Consider the following 22521-nt stretch of genomic DNA (forward strand, 5'->3'; position numbering starts at 1 on the left):
TGTCTGCCAGGAGGCTGTATTACTTACAATCTTACTTTACCTCCTTTCTGAAGGACAATGCTTTTACTTCGCTTTCTCTCTGTCTCTCCCTCCAAATGTTCCTATTACAAGCAACAAAGCAAAGTTATTCTTGCTGAAATAACTAAAATAGAAAAGAAAGTCATAGTGATATTTGGCATTTTTAATTTAGGTTTGTTTTATTTAAGTTTAATGTTAATTCCATGCTGTGTTTCAGTAAGAACAATACAGATTCTGTATCTGTGGCTCCAGTCAGATATCCAGTAGTACAAATTAGCTTCAAGTTACACATACTGAACAAAAGAGGTTGAGCGAGCGAAGGGAGATGGGGAAAGGGGAGGGGGAAAGAAAAAATATTGAACACGCATGCAGGCTTATCAATGCCACCTTCAATGCTAACCTGCTTTGAGGAAAAGTAAAGAACAGGCAAGAATGAGCAGCCACGGATTGTTGAACTGTTACCAGCACCATGATTTTCAGCAACATTTCAGCAGTTTGGAAACTTTTTGTTTTTATACAGTAAAATCACTACAATAAATGTCCCAATGCAACCTGTAACTTCAATCTAAACACCCAATTAAGTTTAAACATTGGTATAAAATTCGGTTTAAACAGTTATAAAAAAAAAAAGAAAAATGCCACCACATGCGCACTACCTCACCGTCACGAATCTCTTCCCCTACAAGTCTAAACGGCCTTCAGGTGCAACATCCACCGCGAAGGGCAACCTGGCCACCTCTGGCAGGAGACAATACAGTAATGCTGAAAGAGCCTTACGCAGTCCTGTTAGTGTCTTAAAGAACCTAAAAGCTGGCACCAGTAAAATCCACAGAAATTCACTCTTGCCTTTAAGAACTTTTAAACTGTGTAAAAAAAAATAAAAATAAAGAAACCCAACAGGGCAGGAACCTAAATTCTGAGACCCAATGTAAAAGTCAGATTTGGTGGTTCTCAGAGTGACACTGAGGGGTTTTGTGGGGAGGGGGAAGGGTGGTCAGAGATGGGTTCTCTTGTTGGCCTTTGTGTCTCACTGGTTTTCATCTTCCACATCCTGCAGCGCTTCTTTATTCTGTTCTTCACCTACAAAAGTGTTTAAGGAAGACATTAACTTTTAAGAATGAGACCTGCAGGATGGCTTAACGAGCATCTAAAGATTAATATTTTCATGCAAGCACACACGCTCACTCCCACGCTTGCGTAAATGGCGCACACGCACTCGTAACAGCCAGTCCTGAGTGAAGCGTTCCCATGGAAGTTAAGCCTTGTAATCATCACCTCAGTCACATTTCAGAGGGAACTGGAGTGCAGGACGTTAGCAGATGTTCTCTGTCCTAAGGACAAACAAACCATCTTTTCCGAAAAAGTGAGGCTGTGCACAGGATCAGTCCTGTTGGCCAGGAGATGAACAGCCAAGACAGAAGTCACCGGAACGGCTGTAGGTCAGAACGTACCTTCCCCAAAGCCTCAACTCTACTCCAGAGCACACCAAGGCCATCTCTTCACTAGCTACAGAAATGAGACCAGAACAGTGCAAAGAAATTGAACTTTCTTCTACCCAAATCCACTTAAATCAACAGCAGTGAAGTCGTGCAGCCCATTTTATAAAACAACACTGATGACATGTATTATTAAAGGCACCAAAAGGAATATGAAAAAGTGTCCCTACTTCCAGTCCAACATGAGAAGAAACCCTAAGCCTAAGGTTATTCAAGAAAAATGCTTTAATTTAAATTAATTTCTCTTGAAAACCAGCCCGTTGGGACCCATCCAACCCAGCTGCGACATGCGGTGCAATGGCAGTCCACCCAGAACGACCCTGCAGTCAGTGTGCAGTTCTACTCAGCTGCCCCCCAGGTGAGATGCATGCAACGCCTCTGCACGTCTCTGCCCCGGTCCTACTGCAACAGGAAGAGTTTTGTGTACTTCAGCTCATGCCGTAACACACGCACGACTGCATTGGTAAGAGAAACCAAGAAATATATTCTCTACAATTATCCATAACCGTGTAGGATGGCACTCTCTTGAGGGCAAGAAACAAAAACCACCCTTCAAAGGGACTGCAATAAAATCCAATCAAATAAGACCAATGACTCCCAGCAGAGTCAGAGCCTGCTCAGAGCAAGTCCAGATGCAGGGTTATCAGCAGCAATAATATAAGGCAGATTTTGGAAGAGGTGGCCTAGAAAACAAGACACCCGATATCCAACATTTAAAACTACACCACAGATCATTTAAGAGAGGAAAGCAGAGGCCCTAACCCAGGGAGATGATCAAGAGACGATCTGAGCATGCTCTAGCCAACGCACTTAAGCAAATACTGCTGTACCAGGCAACTGTGAAAGTATTTCATGCCCAAATATTCTTAATATCCATCCAGGTATGCAGGTCAATTCCCAAACACGTAAGTTACTTTGGATCTTAGTCAAGCGTGCTGGACCTGGGCAGGGGTAACAGGTCACAGACTGGTAGAAGATCGTTTAGCTCTGGAATGGAGTCTGAGATTCAAGCTATTTATCAGCAGCAGGTGTGAGAGGCAAGCACGATTAGTGATTGGAAGAAAACTGACGCTGCAAAGTTCATTAAGCCATGACAAAGACTTACAAAGTAGAGTGTTTAGGAAATGAACAGTTGGACTTCCCTTTAGGAATCTATACAGCAGGAAAGAAGGGGAAAACAGGAATCATATGAAGACGACATTACAAATGTGAAAATAAACTAAACAGCTCGTCTACAGCATGGTTAAGAGGTACAGTAAATGAGATGGGAAAGCGCAGCAGCTGACGAACACCTGGTTTTAGAAATACATCCCCTACAGCCTGCACCGAGATCAAAACAGACAAAAGCTTAATGCAAATAAACAAGCCTTTTCTGAGTCCTCCCGCCCAAACAGCTGTGATGGTCTCTCTCAGTGCCACTATTAACTTTCACCAATCTTCTAAGGCTCCATCAACTTTGGAAATACGGAGCTCTGGAAGCAACAGGTTGAAATGCACTCAGTGGGTCAGCACGGCATGAGGGAAGGAGAAAACAACTTTGCACTTATGTCTGAACACAGTCCACGAACACCACATTCTTTGTGGATCTGAGTAACCACACCACTGCTTTATGCAGTTCTGCAGTATTTTACATTTTGCAAACATGATCTTTCTGGCTTGCATTGTTAAGTAACGAGGATAACCTGAAATACTTTAGGAACAACAAAAATATTCCTTTTCTGTGCTATGGAAACAATTAGGAAACAAGAAATCTAGTTATGCAAAAATAAATTGAGCTTCTGTAAATAATCTTGCTGAACCTCTATAATACATGAGATAAATGAGACTCGTTAAGTCAGCTCGCATGCAGGCCAAGACAGCTTTTGGGAGATGTTCTAGTGCTGCTATCTCACAACAGCAACCCAGCCTGGTTCCTTCTCAACAATGGCTTTCAGTGCTCCCACTGAGAACCTCGATACGTGGATCAATTTAAAAAATAAAATAAAAGGTCATATCTGAATTGTGAGCATTGAGAACAGACTTCCCACTGCCTCACCACACCGAGGAAGGCATCGGGTAACACCACAGCATTCAGAGCTGTCTGTACAGATCTTCCACACATTACGTACATCTGTACATGTGCTTCCACACATCAATTTTACACCTTCGAAAGCAAGAGGTGGTTCCTCACCAGAGACTCGGGCACTGGGATACAGGGAAGCCCAGGAGGCAAGACCCAGTGCATTCAGTGTTTTCCTGGTTCTGTCAAAAGCTCAAAGGCATAAAACGGAACCTGTGACACCCAGTGCTCATGATCTACGCAAAGAGCTGGAAGCTAGCAAGGAACAATACTTCTTCAAGACAAACTCATCAATGTGACCCTACACAACGACAGGGAACCACTAAAAAGCAGAGACATCACAACTGTGTTTGGACAGACACTACACCAGTAAAGTGCTTCAAAGCAAGGCCGTGTGGACATCACTGTGCCTCAAGTGGTACCTTACCAAAAAAAAAGTAGGTAATTTATTTCCTGAAGTCAAGCAGCAGTGGTGTTTCAAATCCAACATACTTTAAACAGGCCTGACTTTCCCCTTCCATGTTACAAAAGGAGGTGGCCAGCTCTTTTCACTTGTCTCTCCAGGACAGCTTTTGCAGTAGAAAATGCGAGTTTACTCTTTCAATAGAATATTTAATTTGGCACAACAATGAGTGAAACCGAAGGCATAACTAACTAAAAAAACTAACTTATACCTAGCACGGTATGTGAAAGAGGAAAATGTGTATGCACAGCTGCCAGTGGTCAGTGTACAGAACGATCACTTTCCCACCCTCACGCACTGCCAGGGGATACACTCATGTCTGCTTTGGCAATAGGACTATTGAGGGAAGTGCTTCAAACATCTCTAAGAGCAAATTAATTTCCCCACACTTCTTTTTTTTCCACTAACAAAGTATTTTACAAAATTCTTTTCCTTTTTCCTCTACTCTTCACACAAAGAGCAAGAGATATGCAAACTGCTGTACGGTGATGCGATTCATACGATGGCATCGAAATGACAAAAGAAATGCTGAGTGACCTGACAAAAAGGGAGAACTAGATCATTTGCAATACTTCCTCCTGCACTGGAAATTCATGGCTGGTTGGAATGATGCCCATTCCAACAAGCCTTAAGAAAGGAAAGCAGAGTTAAATGAAGTCACTGCTTTTAAAATAATCACACATGACTGAACAGCCTGAGGGGGAGGGAAAAAATTAACTATCGATGTTACTAATTCCATATCTCCTTCCTTCAAGTGAGAGCTGAGAGGCTTCTCAGAAGCAACGACCATCACCTCTATCAACTTATCCAGGGTTAAGAAAGGACAGCAGCTTATGAAGATCACTTACAAGGAAAGACAGGAGTACAACACCAAACCAATCTACATTTTCATGCTCTGTTTTCTGGACAGAGATCAGGGCCGCATCACTTCAGAGCAGCGTTTACTCACCATCACCCTGCATGTCTGAAGTCCATAGTGTCAGATTATCACGTAACAACTGCATGATAAGTGTAGAGTCCTTATAGCTTTCTTCACTCAGTGTATCCAGTTCTGCAATAGCATCATCAAAAGCTGCTTTTGCCAACCTGTAAGCACAGAACAAATCACAATTAACCTATGTTGCTAAGCAGAATCCAGAAGAACACAGCAAAAACCTTTCCAATGAACTGACTTCAAACACAGCAAGTCACCGACTACTGGTGCCTTGTGCTCCGAAAAAAAAGCAATTACAGACGTAGCAACCCCTCCTAGCTTGTTTGACATTTATATATCTTTCTATCTTCCCAGCCACCACTTACCTGCAGGCACGATCAGGAGAATTAAGAATTTCATAGTAGAATACAGAGAAGTTGAGCGCAAGTCCTAAGCGGATGGGATGTGTTGGTGGGAGTTCTGTCATTGCAATATCACTAGCAGCTTTATAAGCCACCAAGCTATTCTCTGCAGCCTCCTTCCTGTCATTCCCTGTGGCAAACTCAGCCAGATACCTATGGTAGTCCCCCTTCCTGCAAACAGAAATAGCAACAAGTCAGTCAGCTTTATGTCCCCACCAGCCACCAAATTAACAGCTTAGTACTGAACCTGATGTTTATGTATTCACACACAGAAGACTGCTGCTGAACTAGCGTCTAGGCAACAGCACAGTAGTACCTGAGTGCATCTGAAACCATGAGGCAGGAAAAAGTTCGAGTTAACTGACTTTTTCGCATTAGTACAAACAATCATAGCATTACCTCCTACATTACAAAACAGACAATGGCATCTCATCTGGACAGGATTTTGATCTGAAGGATATGGATAATCCAGCTACAGGGGAAAACACTGATTGTTTCAAGATGTAACCTGTGCTTCCCAAAGTACAAAATATGTATCAAACTAGTGACTACAGCAACACACTCCAAGGCCAAGTTTCATGTGATAATGCAATCTGGAAAATGTGACCATTAGCTGCCTACCTAGTTTTCTGCTCTATGAGGAACGTACAGTTCATGCAAAAATATAATGAAGCAGGGAATTAAAAGTTCTTACGTGTAAGAGCTGCACAACAGATAATGTTAAATTCTCATGAAAGTTCTCATGACTTTATTCCAAACATCACCTATCCAAAACCACACCACCACGACGGTAACACCTCAAAGGTATCCAAACACAGACAGATAGTGGACAGACAGGACTGCACTGCCCTCTAGCAAGTTACTGTGGGTGACTGGACAAACCACAGGTGCACAGCTACTTTGTTTCTGTCTCTAGTTCAGGTACAGTTGGAGGTCCTTGACTCAGAAGATACTCACAAATGTTTCTGTCTCTAGTTCAGGTACAGTTGGAGGTCCTTGACTCAGAAGATACTCACATTTTGTAATAGAAAACCTTGGACTCGCCAGTGTTAGCTGCTGGAATGAGGTGTTTGTCCAGTACATCCAGAATGTCACAACAGATTAACTTCAGTTCGGTCTCAACCTATTAAAACAAAAAATAAACCCAAAATGAAGAGAGGAGGTGACGTCAGCACATCAGACTAAGAGCTATCTCACAAATATCCAAATATCAAACAGGCAACATCATAAAAATCCAAAGAGGGTGAGAATAGAAGAAAACACAAAGCTGCCGCACGACAGTTGCATTAAGCAAAACTGTTCTGGGTACTGGGCTGGCGCACACAAGAGGCAAGCACTGACGTATGATGAAATGCGTAACTGAGTAGCAGAACTATAAATTCCCTGCAAGACATCTTGCTAGCCAGTTGCATTAAGTTAGTCTCAGGATATATTCCTCACTGCAAGCCTTGCACAACTCTTAATTCCCTACATTTCTGATGCTGGAAGGTTGCCCTAAGGGGTAAAGGGGAAGGGGACAATGTGAAGGTAATTAATACAAATCCACTAAACGCCATTACTTCCCAAAGTTAAATGGCACCTTTGGAACGAGTTTCTAGTGGCTACTTAGGAGGCAAGGCTCTAACAGAAGAGTCTTAAGACAACAGTCATGGCGTAACAGAACAAAACAAAGATGTGACACACACAAAAAGGTCAGATATGAAAGGAAAATGAACTCCAGCAGACAGACTTCAGAAGTAGGCAAAAAAGGGCAAAGAGCAGTAACTCAAGAGCAAAAGCAGAAATCAAACAGTAACAGGGAGATCTGTAGCAGAAGAAAACCAATTTATAAAAGCCTTATTTAAAAACAGACACTGGATTTTAAAAGTCAAAGTTGAACACAGTCACATCACCTTCATTTTTTTCTAATTCAGACTACAAACACAGTCTATGAGGTGTTTTACCACAGAAGTTTCACACCTGAAAGCAAAGAAACTAAGCATACCAAAAAAAGCCAAAACCTGTCTTTCAACATCACATTGGCTGGGCAAAACCAGACTTGATTTGGGCATCCTGCGTGAACCACCGCAGGAGTGGTTGGTTAAGTTCAGACAGTGATGTACTGCTGTTCTGGGAGGACTTTGCAGTACCCGTCCCAGCTACTCTGGCTCAAGCTACTTTTATGAACTATAACATGAAGGTTTTCAAGCAAAAGCATCAACATCAATTCCAAGAAACTACCAGGAACTGCATGTCATGGACTACACAAGCAGCCCCTGCTACCCACTCCCATCCTTCCACCCATGCAGTTCCCTTTAGTTCTTTCTTTACGCATTTTACTTGCCATGTAATATTTTTATCACTCATAGCTTCCCAACTATTTGGGTTTCTAACCAACGTATCTCCTCAAAAGCTGTTACAGATCCAAAATGTGTTAAATTGGCACATAAATACAAATACCAATTTGTACAAAATGACTCCACAGATTTGCAGAAGTTCCTTTAGAGAAATTAATCTACAGCAGATTTTATAGATGACCAATGTCAGAAGGCCCTAACGTTCAGAGGAAGGGTTAGGTGCTGTACTTGGGAGTTACGTGATAACGCTTAAGGAAGTTGCTGAAATACGGTCCCTGGAGAAGGATTTATTTAATATATTCTTGGGCTACAAAAGCTATAAAACCTTTGGCCAGCAGTCAGTTCCTGCAAACTTCTTTCCTCTTGATCCTCTTTTTCAATGACTTCTTTTGCAGAGAGATCTTCAGCAAAACTGCAAAGAATTAAATCAGTTTCTAATCCTCTTTTGTTAAAGAGCCATACATGTACAAACTTCTATTTCATCTCAAACAGACCTGTTTCAGCTTTGCTTAAAGGATCAGTCACACACATTATCAGCGATCAGCCGCTATCCAGGGGAGTGTAAATGGCCTGACCAAGCTTAGTTTAAAAAGATTTAATACTGATCAAATTGATTAAGAATGACACAAAAAAATGACAACAAAACCCTAAAAGCTATTTTACAAAAAGGATCTGTTCCAGACAGAGCAGCTCAATGAGCTCTGCAAAGCAGCAAACCACGCTAAACCTGCTCAGAGCATTCCAAAAAGGTAGGATGAGGGTCTAATCATCACTCCAGCTCCAAATATGATACATATTTCTACAGGCTCTGATCACAAGAAAAGCCTGCCCACCCTGGTGGATGCGTAGAAGCACCCACAATCCACCCTGCCTCTTTATTTTAGTGGCAGTGCTGGCTTAAATCAGATTCCACACTGTGTTCTTAGCTCTGCAGATACAGAAGCTCATAAACCACCTGGTGATCTAAATAAGGAAACTTATTAGAAGCAACTGTACTAGTTCTTTGACCTGTTTTAATAGGTAGCCCCCAAAATAGCTGCACCTCACAACTGAGGTGCAACACAAAACTAGAACGGTAAGAAACAGTTGCTAAAGCCTGTAACCTCCCTTCCCTCCCAAGACAGACAGAGACAGAGCACCTACATTTATGCCACTTCAGAGACAAACCCTTCTAAGAAGAGAGGAGGAAGAAAAAAGTCTTGCAGTTGTACCAGAATCCAACCCAGGTTGCAAGTCAGAGCACTAGAAACACACATTTTCACATGGCACAAATACACACCAGTAAGAGGAAGGTGAGCACTTGTCCTGTGCTATTAGGGGTTTGCTTTTACCGCAAGGCATACACCACTTCATCCTCTCAAGGATGAAGAATGCAAGTGTGTTTTCTCATTTACAGAGATGCAGTCAAATGAGAAAGCCAGGGGCTCTACTTTTGCGTATCCAAGGCCACAGAAAAGCACCCTGTCTGCAAAGGAAGTGAGTAAGTGGCATTTTCCCCTAAGGCTACCTATGTGTTTTGATACATTTATCTTAAGCGGCTGGGATAAAAACACAACCCGGCATCCCCCATCACCCGTCAGTATTGCCTAGCATGTGCCTCAGACACTACATCATCCCTTGAGTTCTGCCCCAAGACACACTGGTGAGGGGCTCAAACTCCAAATGTTTAAGAGCCACAGATAAATTATAATAAATACTGATGCAGACCAAAACCATCAAATCATTACTTTCACACAAACCACCCCTCCCATTTCAACTAGAACTGCACTCCAGCTGAGCCAGGTGACCCCTGGTTCTGGAGGCAGGCAAGAAAGATGCTGGTTCTCTCCCACTCCCTTTAAACTTGGCCTGTCAGTCCCCATACAGTGGTTTTGTCTCTGCTTTTCTTCAGAGCCTTTGAAAGCTAGGAATGGTGTCCCAAAACCACTGAACTCACTCTGAAAGACACTGCAATAGTGGGTATTTGTTGACAAGGTGAGCATAACCACTTGAGCTCAGTGAGCCTGCACGGGGCTTTGCCTCTTCAGAGAGGCACCGAGCATGGCAACAGGGCAGCTGCACTACTGCAACAGCGATAAACATCACCCAACCTTCACAACATGTTCTTCAGACCCTTACCGCTCCTGCACTCTCTCACCAAACCCATCCACGCTCTCCTCTAGCAGATTCTAACCCATAGTAAGTCTCCCAGCACCTACAAACAGGACCTGGTCTTCAGCTGCAGACAATAAACAGAAGCCTCTTTGAAAAGATGGGCCAGAGCCGAGCAGACACATCTGGTCTTTCTACAGTATGGAACTACTTTACCTTTCTCCATAACACTCCTTCACCTAATGCAACTGCGATGCTACTCCCTTCAAGGATTTATCAGCTGAAGACACTGTTGGCATGGTACTGCATGCTACGCAGCCTCCCTCCCTCTCAACAGGCAGATACCCCAAGGACCACACACACACTTATTTCCTGCACACCAGCCTCGCTCTCTTTCAAAGGGAGATGCACAAAGCCTTTTTTGCATCTCCTTTCAAAACCAAGAAAAAAGTATTTTCACTATTAAAGGATCTTTGGCAGAAGGTAGCAACTGCCCACAAAACACAGTGCAAGAAGAACTGGAAGTGCACAGTGTAAGATGAATTTAAACAATCAGACAGCTATTATTTTATGTGTTCTCTTAGATTTTAGACACCCATCAAGAATTGCTATTTGGGACTGTATGTAACTGGCAGAGCTTCATCCCATCAGCATGCCAGCACAAAATTAGAAACTCCCAACTTCAACAATTCCAGGGCGCAACAGAAAACCCGTGAGTCACTAGAAAGTAGTCCAGAGCCATTCCTGAGAGAACGTTTCCAAGCCAACATCATTTCTATTGGTGGTATATGAATTGGTGCCAGGTGATATAACAGACTGCACTGTTTCTCTGGAAGTAAAGATGTGAGCCATGTGGAAGCACTTGTCCCCAGATAACGGGGATGAAGCTTCTGCAGAAATGTGAGGGATTTACATGGCAGGGGACCATTCCTGCTCCATGCTAAAACATCATTTAAGGAAGGCAGGGAAGAGAGGGAACAACAGCTCGCTGTTCCAGCTGAAGGTTTCATCAGCCCTTACTGATGGAAGTCAAAGCTTCCTCCAAGTTCTCCATTTTAGGGAAAGCTGCACACACTGACTAGACTCAACATGCAGTTATGTGCATCAATTTTTCCCCTCTCAAGGGAGAAAATAACAAGGCCCTAGAGGTTGTTACACACACGATTCACCACTAGGATGACCATGATATCTTAATGTTCCCCATCCCCAGGAACACAGAGTGCTTTAAATAACTAACTTGCTTAAATGCTACCATTGTGATTGACTACCTTAGGGACAAAAAAAGTTAAAAATCTACATTTTAGGAATTAGATGTTGCCATAGTATGGCTCTCTCAGCACTCACATCAACGCAGGCAGAAGGTGTCTGAGCTAATAACAGCTCCATACAAGACCAAGTAGGCAACTATTCCTCACAGTCACCCAACTGCTGAGCACTTAGTTTACACAATCCCTGCAAAGTTTTCATCTTGGGATAAAGGAGCAAACCAAGGCCAATGTACATTGGCCACCACAGAGAGAAAAGACAAGGTAAAGGAGTCAAAAAAAGTGGCCGTTTGGCTTTATGCTGCCTGTCTCTATGTCAAGAAGAACACCGAAGATGCCTCCCCACTGCCATTTCAACTAACGGTTGGTATTTTGAGCTCTGCAGGACAGACTGCAAAAGCATCCGGCGTTAAAGCCTGTAAGATCCAAAGCAACTTTCATCGGCAGCAGGAGCTTAACAGCCAAACACCTCTTTTGACACAGTTAATCTTTGGGGGGGGGGGGGGGAAAAAAAAAGCTGCTTGTGTAATTCAGCTGGAAGGGGAAAGAATAAAACCTCCTGAGCATGTGCAGCCTGAGCAAGGACGGAAGAAGCAAAGTGCCAGCGGAGTTCAATACAGAGCCAATACATAGATGCACTGGAGGAAAAGCCCTCCCTTCTCCTTCAACTCTATTACCCTTTTGAGTGTTTACACAAGAAAGCCCAACCTCTCCCCTTCATCACGTACATTTGTTCTCCAGACAAGGAACAAACTTCATCCTTTCAATACTGTCACTATTACAGGTCACCATGCCGCAGAAAGCCTACACTAGCAGGGCCGTTTACATCAAGGGTAACAAAACTGGACCTTAACTAAGTGGCATCATGTGATAATACTAACTTCATCTTACCATTTGCCGATATTCCCGAATCATTTTTAATTTATCTTCTCCACCTTTGTTTTCTTCTTTCTGTTCAATGCTGCTGATTATTCTCCAAGAAGCTCTTCTGGCTCCAATCACGTTTTTATACGCAACAGAAAGCAGGTTTCTTTCTTCCACTGTCAACTCAACATCCATTCCAGCCACTTTCTTCATTGACTCAACCATTTCTAGGAGGAAAAGGTCAGACAATTATTCTCATTGCTAAAGAATCTTTCAAACCATTCAACAGAAGGTGTAAATTAACGACAGCTTACGAAAACAGGCTCCACCCTCCTTTCATACACTGTTATTCCTCACTTTCATACCAGAGTGTTCCAAACAAATCAATGAGCATGTACACAAAGGGAGTCTTTGATGTTCTTTTAAATGCATTTGACAAGGGTCCCAAAATATTATTTAAAGATTGGGTTTGACTTCTGTTTTTTTAAGAGACAGACAAAAACCATGTTTTTCACAGTGAATAACTATTATCAGTACAGTCCTACAGGAACGTGTGTGCTTCAAAGTGCCTCAAAAAAGGCAGTGAACAGTGAGAAAAGCACATGCAAACATGAACTGCCTTTCAGTGCAGTAAGGAGAAAATGAAGAATTACAGAATGCTCCACTGATCTGTCAACTAGGGTGTAATGGGGTAACTAAAAAAATAATAAAATCCAGATTTGAACAGATGTAAAGCAGTGAGAGCACTGCTATTAGGGAAACAGTCAAAGTTCCACAAGGAACCACGAAAGAAAAATCAGGTGCCTGGAGAAGTAAAAAAGTCATCCTGAGAATAACCAGAGCAGCCCTACCTATCCAAGCCAAGCAGCTCTTTACACTGAAAAGTAACACACAAAAAAAGAAATTCATTTACTTGAAAAGGACTTCTAAACCTGAAGTTAAAAAAATCACTAATAAATATAGCTTTCCTATGCGCAAGCAGAAGCAAATGCTAGAACTCCTTAAGGAAGGTTAGAATCCTTTCACTACTCAACCACATCATGATTGCTTGTGACCCACTAGAAAAATAAAAGCAGAAAGTGTTGAATGTATGCTAAATGGAGCCTAGCACAGGGCACCCAGGAATCACAGGTTTTGTCCTGCCACGCGGTGCTTTCGTTCGTTCACTACTTATCATCCAGCTTCTAGAACTGGTGGGAATCCCACAGACGGCAAACAAGACCACTAACGAATGAAACCAAGTCCCAACTATCCCATCGACTCACCAGGACAACCGTTTCCTAGCTGGCTGCCAGGCAGTGGCACACCAGAACACGAAGTGAGCCTCTGCCAGCAGCACGATGATGTGACCAGGCTGGGCCTCCTCTCAAATGAGGCCTTTCTGCCCTGTGGCCTAGTTACCTTGCCCATTTATCACTTCTCCCCCCATCGTTTCACCTTCTTACATTCTGTGCCCTCGCAGACCAAGTGATGGGAAACTCATGAAGCTTAATTTTGAGGTTTGGCACACGAGAAAAAGCTGACAACCCTAACAGGCAGAAGCTATTTCAGCAATGAGACACCTCAGACTCGATCTTTTCCCCGCCAGGACTAAGGGATATACTACAGCACTTCTATAGAAATCCTCTCTCTCTATGAAGGCAAGTAACTATTCACATGGATCTCATATAATAAACTGACACAGGTAATAGTTACTCCTGAAGTGTGGAGGTGAGGAACACGTAGAATAACGGGTTCCAGGATCTTCTGGCCTGCACCAGGAAATCACAACAACTGGGGGAAAAAGATAGGCAAGTTTTATTGACTTGTACTACAGGTTCCCTTCACAATCTCTTCCCAAGAAGCAGATCTGTCCAACACAGAAATTTAAAATAAAAACAATCTCCACAAGACTTGCTGTTGGCTGTAAATGTGTATCTCGCTCTCAGAACACACTCGAACACATCATTACAAATCTAATCAATTGCTTAGCTTCTGCAGGATTCTATCGATCACTGGCCTGAACATCTACCAACCCTTGAAACAAAGGTCCGATAGCTCCGTGCACAGGAGGAGAAATCAAATTTATGCTGAGCAATAGCTTTTACAGAGGCATCGCTAAAACCCAGCCCCACAAGCCACACAGCCTCTGTGAGCACCTACCAGCCCCGCTGCATCTCTTCAGGCTTCTGCCAAGGTCATGGATGATCATCTCACAGACCCACCATAACCATGAAAACAACAGTGCCAGAAGTCAACTGCTCAGAACTCCCAGAAAGCAGGCACTGTCACCCCAAAGTTTTTATGGCCACGAGTTGTTAATAAGCCAAATACAGATTTTGCTCAGCGACAGTCACTAATAATAAAATGCTGGGGGGAGCATCTGAGGTTTTCTTCATCTGTGATGAAGCACAAACCCCCCTAAAGCCTCACCAACTAACACAGCCTCTCTTAATGCACTGAATAAAGGAACTGAAAGGTCGTTCTCTTCAAAATCTTGATCCTATTACAAGTTAAATCAACAACCACAGACTAAAATCTCACCCATAAAACAGTGTCTTACTCAAAGAGAAAAGATTTATCAGCCTACCCACAGTTTCTACCTTTAGTCAACAGCACAATCTTACTTAGGCTATAAAAATCTGGACTGGTATTTCAACAAGGGAAGACAGTATTATCCATACACCTCAGACTTCCACGGTAAAGTTATAACCCAGCCCTGCAAGTTTAAACCAAGTGAATAAACTTAAGAGCTCAGGCACTACAAAAGCAAGAGTTCAGCATACCTGTGTGTTCTATATAGAAGCCTATTTCTATACAAACACAAACTCATCTACGCATGACACCAGAACAAGTATTTTATATTCTAGGCACAGCTTTACCTATCTGGAAGATTCGACAAGGAGGTGAAAAGCTCACAGACCATTCCAGACAAACAGCAAATCTGCAATTCTATTTCAGTAAGAAGCATCACTGCAGTAATGACAACTCCCTGCATACACAATTTGGAGACGCTTCTACTGCATTGTGGTAAAAGCAGCATTATGCAGATTCAAAAAGACAGATGTGTAGTTTAAATGTTTAAGTTCCAGTCTTCCAGTTGAGTGTGGCTGACACTATCATGCCACCACCAGAGCAGGAAATCCCAAAAGCCTAAGAGTATGGAAGGACAGGAGAATATTCTGGAGAAGCCATGCTTGGCCTAGATTTATATCCTTCCCCAGGCATTTGCTGCTGGTTGTTATAATAGCACAAAAAATAAGACTTTCGGTGTGATCAGGTATTAAAGCTTGTATATTCTTCTGGGAAAAAAGGTGGAGGCTCAACACGACTGTCTAAGATACGACAAAATCACTGAAAAAGGGCATGGGCGTTATTAGTTCCTACATTCTACTACCATGATTAAGACGCTTGGCTCCTCTCATTGCAAACATTGCTGACTCATCTCCATCCACTGCGATGCAGAGCAGCAGCAGCAACACGACATGCACAGTGTGTAAACCACCAAGGATTTGGAGAATCCTTGCGTGTCCAAGGACTAGGCCGAGTGGTACCTACAAAAGATACACAAAATTGGCTGGAACATGGCCTGGGATTCTTTTTTGTTTGTTTTAATATGGAAGACAAAGATTATGCCTTTCTCCTAGCTACAAAGTACTGGGGAAGTTTACAGCATTGAGAAGTGCGTGTTTGATAACCATCAGCTAGGGGCCAATCCTCAGACCTTGAACAGAGGACACAGCTGAGAAGGAAACTCACCAGGTCTCACAAAAATGAATGCCTCTTCACCAGACAAAGATGAGAAACTTTAAGTATTTGTTGCTTCTCAAGCTTGGGAAATCCAAGCAACTCTGGGAACTGGAATGTCCTTGTGTAAGGAAATATGGAAACAGATCATGTATGACAAATCTAGTAGAAAGACTAAAAATCTTCCCAATACAGGATTCAAAGCTCAAGAAACAGCAGACCACATCAAAGGAGCAGCACTATGTATCACACAGCGGGACCCGACAGCAGTGCCATCAAACCTTGTGCTTGTAACAGAAACCACTTGGCCCAAACAGGGACCAATGGAGAAGAGAAATTGCTGGGACACTATTTGCAATGTTGAATACCTGAGGTGTCCTCTAATGCTTAAGCCTCTCACTAACCATGATGCTGCAGCACCCGACTGGTTTTGGTTGTTTTATGAAGCACCCAGTTCTATAGCATACAACGGGGCACTCCTAATCTGATTTTCAATCATACGCAGAACCTACTCCAAACTCACTGCTACAGTAACTATCCCTTGCCACTGCACACACTGTTTCAACACTACCACAGGAAAAACAAGAGCTAGAAGATCTATCGGTGGTTTGTTTAACTTCCAAAAGAGGAACTACTTCAGTGAGAAAGCTGAAGAACAGAAAAAAAGAGCTTGTTGAGTAAAGGTGGGGTGAAGAAAACTCAGTGGTCATCATACTGAAGGGTCAAATCAAAATGAACCTTCAGAAAAGCCAGAAGGTGACATTCTCAAATACTATGAATATAACAGTAGCAGAAGCACAGCACTCCAAAAAACCTGAAGTTGTGTTTTAAGTGTAATCCCTTCTATACCCTTTATCTGAGGGAAACCAAACAGACTAAGATCTTCAAGCTTCTAAGTTACCGCTCGGTATCTGTTTCAGCATTTCAAGAGCTAAAAGCTGCCAAGGAGCAAGCATCCTGTGTGACAGAAGGATGTGAAGAACACAGCAGAAAGAACAAGTCTTCTTGCGTGTGTTCACTAAATAAGATTGTGCACCATGACTAGCACACAGAGAAGACTCAGTACAAGTACTAGCCTTGTACTCTTGACACAAACAAAAGGTGATCAAGAACTCAAAATAAAGCCTGTGATCCTAAACTGTTGTGTATAACCTCTCAGACTTCAATACATGCAGCAAACACAAAGTAAGGAACCTTATGTCAACTGTCATGAAGGGTTCCAGCAGACACTCAATTGGAAGGGCAACCCCATTAACAGCACACTCACAAGAGGTCAACTTAACAGGAATTGTATAAAAACCGTCAGTGAGCAGGTATACGCATAAACACTACATCGTGGAGCACAGCTGCTTGCAACTGCAAGTAATGTCTCACAAATCTGTGACACTTTGAACAAGTCAAGCACGTGGACAAGAAGACATTGATAAGAGTCTGCCTGGATTCCTAAAGGCATTTGACAAGGTCTCTCACTCCAGGTGCTTTAAGGAACTTGACTACCATGGGATAGGAAGGAAAGTCCTCACATGGATAAACACTTGGTTGAAAGACAGGAAACAGGGTATGAACATAAGACTCAAGTGTTCAGAATGGAGAAAGCTCACCAGTGGCATCACACTGATCTGTGCTGGGAAGCAGGCTCACATTTTCAAGTGATCCAGAAAAATGGAAGCAAATAGTACGTACTAACTTAACCATAGCAGCAAACTGCTAAGAACAAACAGAAAGACAAAAGAAGAGCTGAAGAAATAGGGGCAAGCATACTTTCTTCAGGAAGCGATGACTGTAAGAGATTAGTCTTCCCTAGAACTGCAGGCCTCCACCTGGCCACACACACCATCCATTCACTATAGTCATTAGCTCCCAAAGCAAGCCAAGAGAAGGCAGGGCTCATCTTTCCACTCATTAGGAACTCTCCTTCCGAACACGCTATTCCATTGCCTGCACTAGGTTTTTCTGTTCTCTTAAGACACCTTGTATTTGGCAAGTGAGACTGAAGAGATGGTCAAGCCAGCACAGCAGCTTGCAAGCAGGCAGCTTTCTTCTCTATCCTCACCAGTTCTATGATGCCAGCTCAACTCTTCTTTGACCTCTCAACTGGCTGATTCAGGTCACCAACTCAGAAAACAACCAGGAGGGGAAGAATCTTGATTATAATTCAGAGAACTGAACTGCCTCCAAGGGTCAGACTGGAACCAAAGTGAATGTTAAGAACCAGCCAGGACAGAAAGAACACCCCTCTTCCAACAGGGACTTACCAGATTAGTTCACCCCACTTTGCAACACTAGCATTGCACCTTAGTTCATTTTATGGTTTTAGAAACTTAAGCATTTATCCTTACACATCACCATTTTTGCCATTTTTCATGTGCTTGAAGCCCCCTAAGTAGATTCCAGGCAATCAAAAGCAGGGTGCAACATCTGAGGTACTGAAGATTGATAAACCTATCTGAAGCTCCCTATGCAGAGCATGCCACACCTACCAAAAGGTACAAGTTTTATGCAAATAAGCATAAAAGAGCCTAACAACTATATTCCCAGAAATTATGACAATGAACAGGCAGAGCAACCACCACACACACCCATTTCACCTCACATAAGTCACATCGTATGCAAATCTGAAGTCGTATACATCAAGACCTGTAGCACAAAGCTGCTGTTTAGAGTTTAAGTATATGTTGACACCCTATCTTGTGTCCTAGCGTCTTTTTCATCTCATTAAAATAAAGATGTTACACCTTGCTTCCACTATGAAGAATCAGTTTTGACATTCAGCAGCAGTCTAGAGGAACAAAGATAAACACATTCTCTTGATATAAAGAATTCAAACCTTAGTAAGGTAATTTCACAAACCAACACAATGCTACCTGCCCCAATGGTTTTCCAGAAAAAAAGACAATGTATGGTATGTATTATTCCATGAATAATAGCCTCACTTGCTGTTTCTTCAGACTTCTGACAAAGCTTCCTGGCATTTCGAGATCTGTCATGACATGCCTAAGCAGACCCATGAAGGCAGTCTGACACCCAAATCTCTTAATATCTCTAGGGATCAGGGCTTAAGTGCTACTTACACTGCAGAAGAACCTAGAAAGTTGTCCCCTTAATCTGGGCCATCATGCTGAGGACAGCACAGTTACAGACTCAGATTCCCAGCAGTTCACCAGTATAGCTTCCAAGACTCTGTGAACTCCCTAAGCGGGTCAGGTAAGTAACACCAAAGCAACCACAGCTGGATGCCCACCTTCAGCGCTGCTATAAATGCCATGAAATGCACACAACAAACAGCCCACCACTTATGAAGTCTCCAGGATAGAAGATGGGATAGAACTTAAAGTTCTCCTAACGTGAAACACAAAGAATTGTCATTCTAAGCTCACATTCAAGTTACACAAGAGATTTGTATTCCAGGGTATCTGCAGAGAGTACTTACCATAGCACCATTTAACTTGTGCCAATGAATAATGCTGAGGTTATGGGTGTGTACTTCAAAGAACAAACCGAAGAGCAAAATTAAGAATAACTTACACTTCCCCTGCTTCCCAAACCATCTCGTTCCTAGCATTATTCAGCAGTCTGGGCTATGATCTTGGTGAAACTGCAGTTATTGCATATAAAGAGCAACAAATTACACCAATAGTTTAAATTGTTTCAGCTGAACAAGAATACAGAGTTAAATGCTACAGCAGTATCTCCAGTACATCCTCCAGGTCATGGACATGAAGATGGATTCAGAACAGCTAGCAGAACTGGAGGATGACCCTTAAATCTGTCTACCCAACTCGATTCCAACAAACTTGGGCCGTCTAAAAACCATGCCACTGATTTAAACACAACAACTTTATCTTTAGTGTTCCCTGCTAAATGGTAGCGGCCCCATCACCACCCACCCATGTATTATGTGATACAGCCTAAGAAGTCTTTCACATTTCATAGAATCATAAAGGTTGGAAAAGACCTCTAAGATCATTGAGTCCAACCAACCAAGCCAGCTCGTTTTGCAACCATCCACAACACCGGCAGGACAGAAAATCCACCGAGGGCAATGCTGCACCAAGGCAACCCCTACTGATCAATTTTTATTAATCACCAGGAAGTCAGACTGCTTTTGCGCTGCAGATCTCTGCAACAGGGCAGGGAGTGATGACTTTAAAGCATGGCTTTACTGCTGACTTAAGAAAAGTCCAGAAGGACAAACATGCCTCAAAAGCTCCCTAAGATGACAAATCCCCCAGGATGTTAGTCCAGCATCCAACTTTGGTTTCCACTCAAACCAAAGTCAACACTTTCAGTTGCACTGACTCATCCAGACCAGGTGGAAACCCCTTCCCTCCCTGCTCACCAGACCAACTCCAGGAATGCAGCTGGAATTGGGACCGGGGGTCAGGGGGAAGGAAACACATCTTCCCACTGCACACGTTTTAGGGTAGGCAGTAAGATACTGAAAAAATCCACAAGACCACCAGCGGGAGGTGCACACTCACTGTGAAATATGGAATTGCATGCTTCACTCTGCCCAAGTCAATTAAGTTGTACCCCCACGTCTATCTGGGGTTTTTTTTGGTGGAGTGGGTGCATTTTTTTCTGTTAAGTCCTTACAGTTATTCTGGAGACTGACTCCTCTCATTTACTGGAAGTCTTAGTTTTATCATATTTTGCTACCAGAAGGGTCACAGAAGGGCCTTACTTTTTTTGATGTAGTTTTTATTTTCCTCCCAAAACATGCATTTTCCAGATGTCTTGTAACAGTGATTTCAGTAGCTTTCTAAGCAGAACTCAGTAAAAATGTCATTTGGTGAGAGCTTGGTCATGTTGTTCATGGAAATTATGAACAGAAAGTACTTGGAATGTCTTCCTACCTCTAAATGAAGTGCACTGCATTCACATTTTATACGTACAAGGGTATTTATTTCACTTTAAATGAATAAACGTAAGGTTTTAGGGCATAAGTAACACTCCCAGAGGAGTAGCATCATCAAGAAAATTAAAGGCCCTTTTTATTATATGGAAGGGAGTAGGCACAGTGGGGTTGGGCTGATGGTTGGACTGGATGATCTTACCGGTCTTTTCCAACCTTAATGTTTAAAGACACGGTTGCAAGGCAGACATTTTGGGGGCCAAGAGACACCACCCAGAGTGGCCACATGCTCCTCTCTACCACTTTTTTTCCCAGATATGAAATGATCAGGCATACCAGGGGAACTTAAAAGGGAAAAAACGACGAAAAGACAACACTGTAAGAAGGAAAGTGATCTGTAATAACTGCTACCACATAATGAATGGTGTGCACAACCTTTAATGAAGCACCATGGACTAGATCTCTCCATGGCGAGGCCTTTGGGGCGAGGAGGGGAGGGGGCGAGGAGGAGCAGGGGGCGAGGAGGGGACGGCAGCGGAGGGGAGGCGCTGCCCGCCCCCAGGGACCTCGCACCGCGAGGAGCCCCTGCCTGGCCTCTCCCCCCGGGGCCGCCCCTCGTTCGGCGGAGCGGGGCGTTGCCAGGGCGGCGCGGGGTCCCTTTGTAGGGCGGCTCTCTTGTTCCCCCCCCCAACCCCGGGACGCGCCCTTCGCGGCCGCCATTTTCCCCCCGGCGCCGCCGCCGCCCCGGCCCCGCCCCGCCCTCCCGCCGGCCCGGGCCCCCCCACGCCCGGCGCCCCTCGCCGCTCCCCGGCGCCCCCCGCCGCCATTTTGTGTGCGCCCCCCTCCCTCCGGGTCTGCCCCCCCCCGGCACGTCCCCCCGCGCGGCCGCCATTTTGTGGCCGCTCCCTCCCTCCTGCTCCCCTCGGCCTCGCCCGGCCTCGCCCGGGCGCCGCTCACCATCGTAGCGCTCAGCCTGCTCGGCCAACTTGGCCTGATAGACGAGGTCCTCCCGGTCGTCCATGTCGTGCAGGAGGGGGCGGCGTCGGGGGTTGCGCGGGGCGGATGGAAGCGGATGGGTCTGGGGGGGACTCAGCAGCTCCGAGCTCGCTGCTCTCCGGGCAAATATGGCGGCAGCACCGCCTCCCCCTACATCCGGGCACTTCCGCGTGGCGCGCGCAGGCGCCCCTTTCCCCCCGCCCCCCCCCCTCCGCCTTCCATGGCAACGGCGGCTCCTTGGCAACGGGCGGGATGGCGCCCGCGGGAACGAGCATCCGTCCTCAGGGCTGGGCCACGCGAGCTCCATGGGGCACATGCAGCCAGGCAGGAGCCGGGACAGGAGAGAGTCCCGCTTACGTGCACGTGGATAAATCCTCCCAGACGTTTATCCATGTTCTATTACTTCCCAAGGACTAATTTCAATGTTATTCTGAATTTCACAACTGTCCCAACTCTTGCTGATTGGGAGCTGCCGCCAGCTCTGCCTGACCCTGCATTTGGGATGGGGAAAGGCTGCAAATAGAGGGCATTAGAGGAAAAAACACCTCTGTTCCACACAGATCGGCCTGAACACAAAGCGTTATCGTCTCCAAAGAAATGAACAGTGTGAAAAAAACCACTGTCTGAAAGAAAACACGCTATAAAAAAACACGTTATCAGAGGGATATTCTGCCTAACCTTCAAAAAATACAATTATTTAGATGAAACCTAATTCTATTTCAGCTTAAACAAAAAAAAATCCACTTTTTGTAATAGGAACTACTCATACTGCACAGCTGTGGTGCTGCTGCGAGGCTTTGGAGCGACAGAGATGGAGGCTCCCTCGGTGCACCTCGTATCTGAAAGGAAGGCGTTTGAGCTGGTGGAGAAGGACCTTGGGTGGTGGCCAACAGCGGCTGAACACGAGCCAGCAGTAGCCCAGGTGGCCAACGCCACCCTGTCCTCTATCAGCCATGGTGTGGCCAGCAGGGGCAGGGCAGGGATTGTCCCCCTCACACTGCGTACCTCGAATCCTGG

At 44.3% G+C, this 22521-nt stretch overlaps 1 protein-coding gene across 2 annotated transcripts; it reads right to left on the bottom strand.

Annotated features, from left to right (window-relative positions):
• Nucleotides 1–166: 166 nt before the first annotated feature.
• Nucleotides 167–21661, bottom strand: YWHAE (tyrosine 3-monooxygenase/tryptophan 5-monooxygenase activation protein epsilon). 2 transcript variants are annotated; one of them, XM_054085131.1, is made up of 7 exons: nt 21466–21661; nt 11955–12154; nt 6388–6494; nt 5336–5542; nt 4986–5122; nt 2620–2666; nt 167–1098 (listed from the first exon to the last, which is right to left on the bottom strand). In XM_054085131.1, the coding sequence occupies exons 1-6, from the start codon at nt 21527–21529 to the stop codon at nt 2659–2661; spliced, it is 723 nt and encodes a 240-aa protein (XP_053941106.1). In that variant the 5' UTR covers nt 21530–21661; the 3' UTR covers nt 167–1098; nt 2620–2658. The 2 variants fall into 2 exon arrangements, with proteins under 2 accessions (XP_053941106.1, XP_053941105.1); XM_054085130.1 differs by lacking the exon at nt 2620–2666 and having other exon boundaries at nt 21466–21660.
• Between the last annotated feature and the right edge of the window lie 860 nt (nt 21662–22521).

This window comes from Cuculus canorus, chromosome 20 (assembly GCF_017976375.1).
Source record: "Cuculus canorus isolate bCucCan1 chromosome 20, bCucCan1.pri, whole genome shotgun sequence".
Taxonomy (NCBI): Eukaryota; Metazoa; Chordata; class Aves; order Cuculiformes; family Cuculidae; genus Cuculus; species Cuculus canorus.

What these genes read in the sequence shown, in the direction of transcription:
- YWHAE (XM_054085130.1), bottom strand. Translation starts at nt 21,529, where the DNA reads ATGGACGACCGGGAGGACCTCGTCTATCAGGCCAAGTTGGCCGAGCAG. An exon ending in GCAGGCTGAGCGCTACGATG is followed by an intron (nt 12,155 to 21,465) that starts GTGAGCGGCGCC and finishes TTTTCCTCCTAG; the next exon opens with AAATGGTTGAGTCAATGAAG. An exon ending in TTCAGACATGCAGGGTGATG is followed by an intron (nt 1,099 to 4,985) that starts GTGAGTAAACGC and finishes ACACTTTTGTAG; the next exon opens with GTGAAGAACAGAATAAAGAA.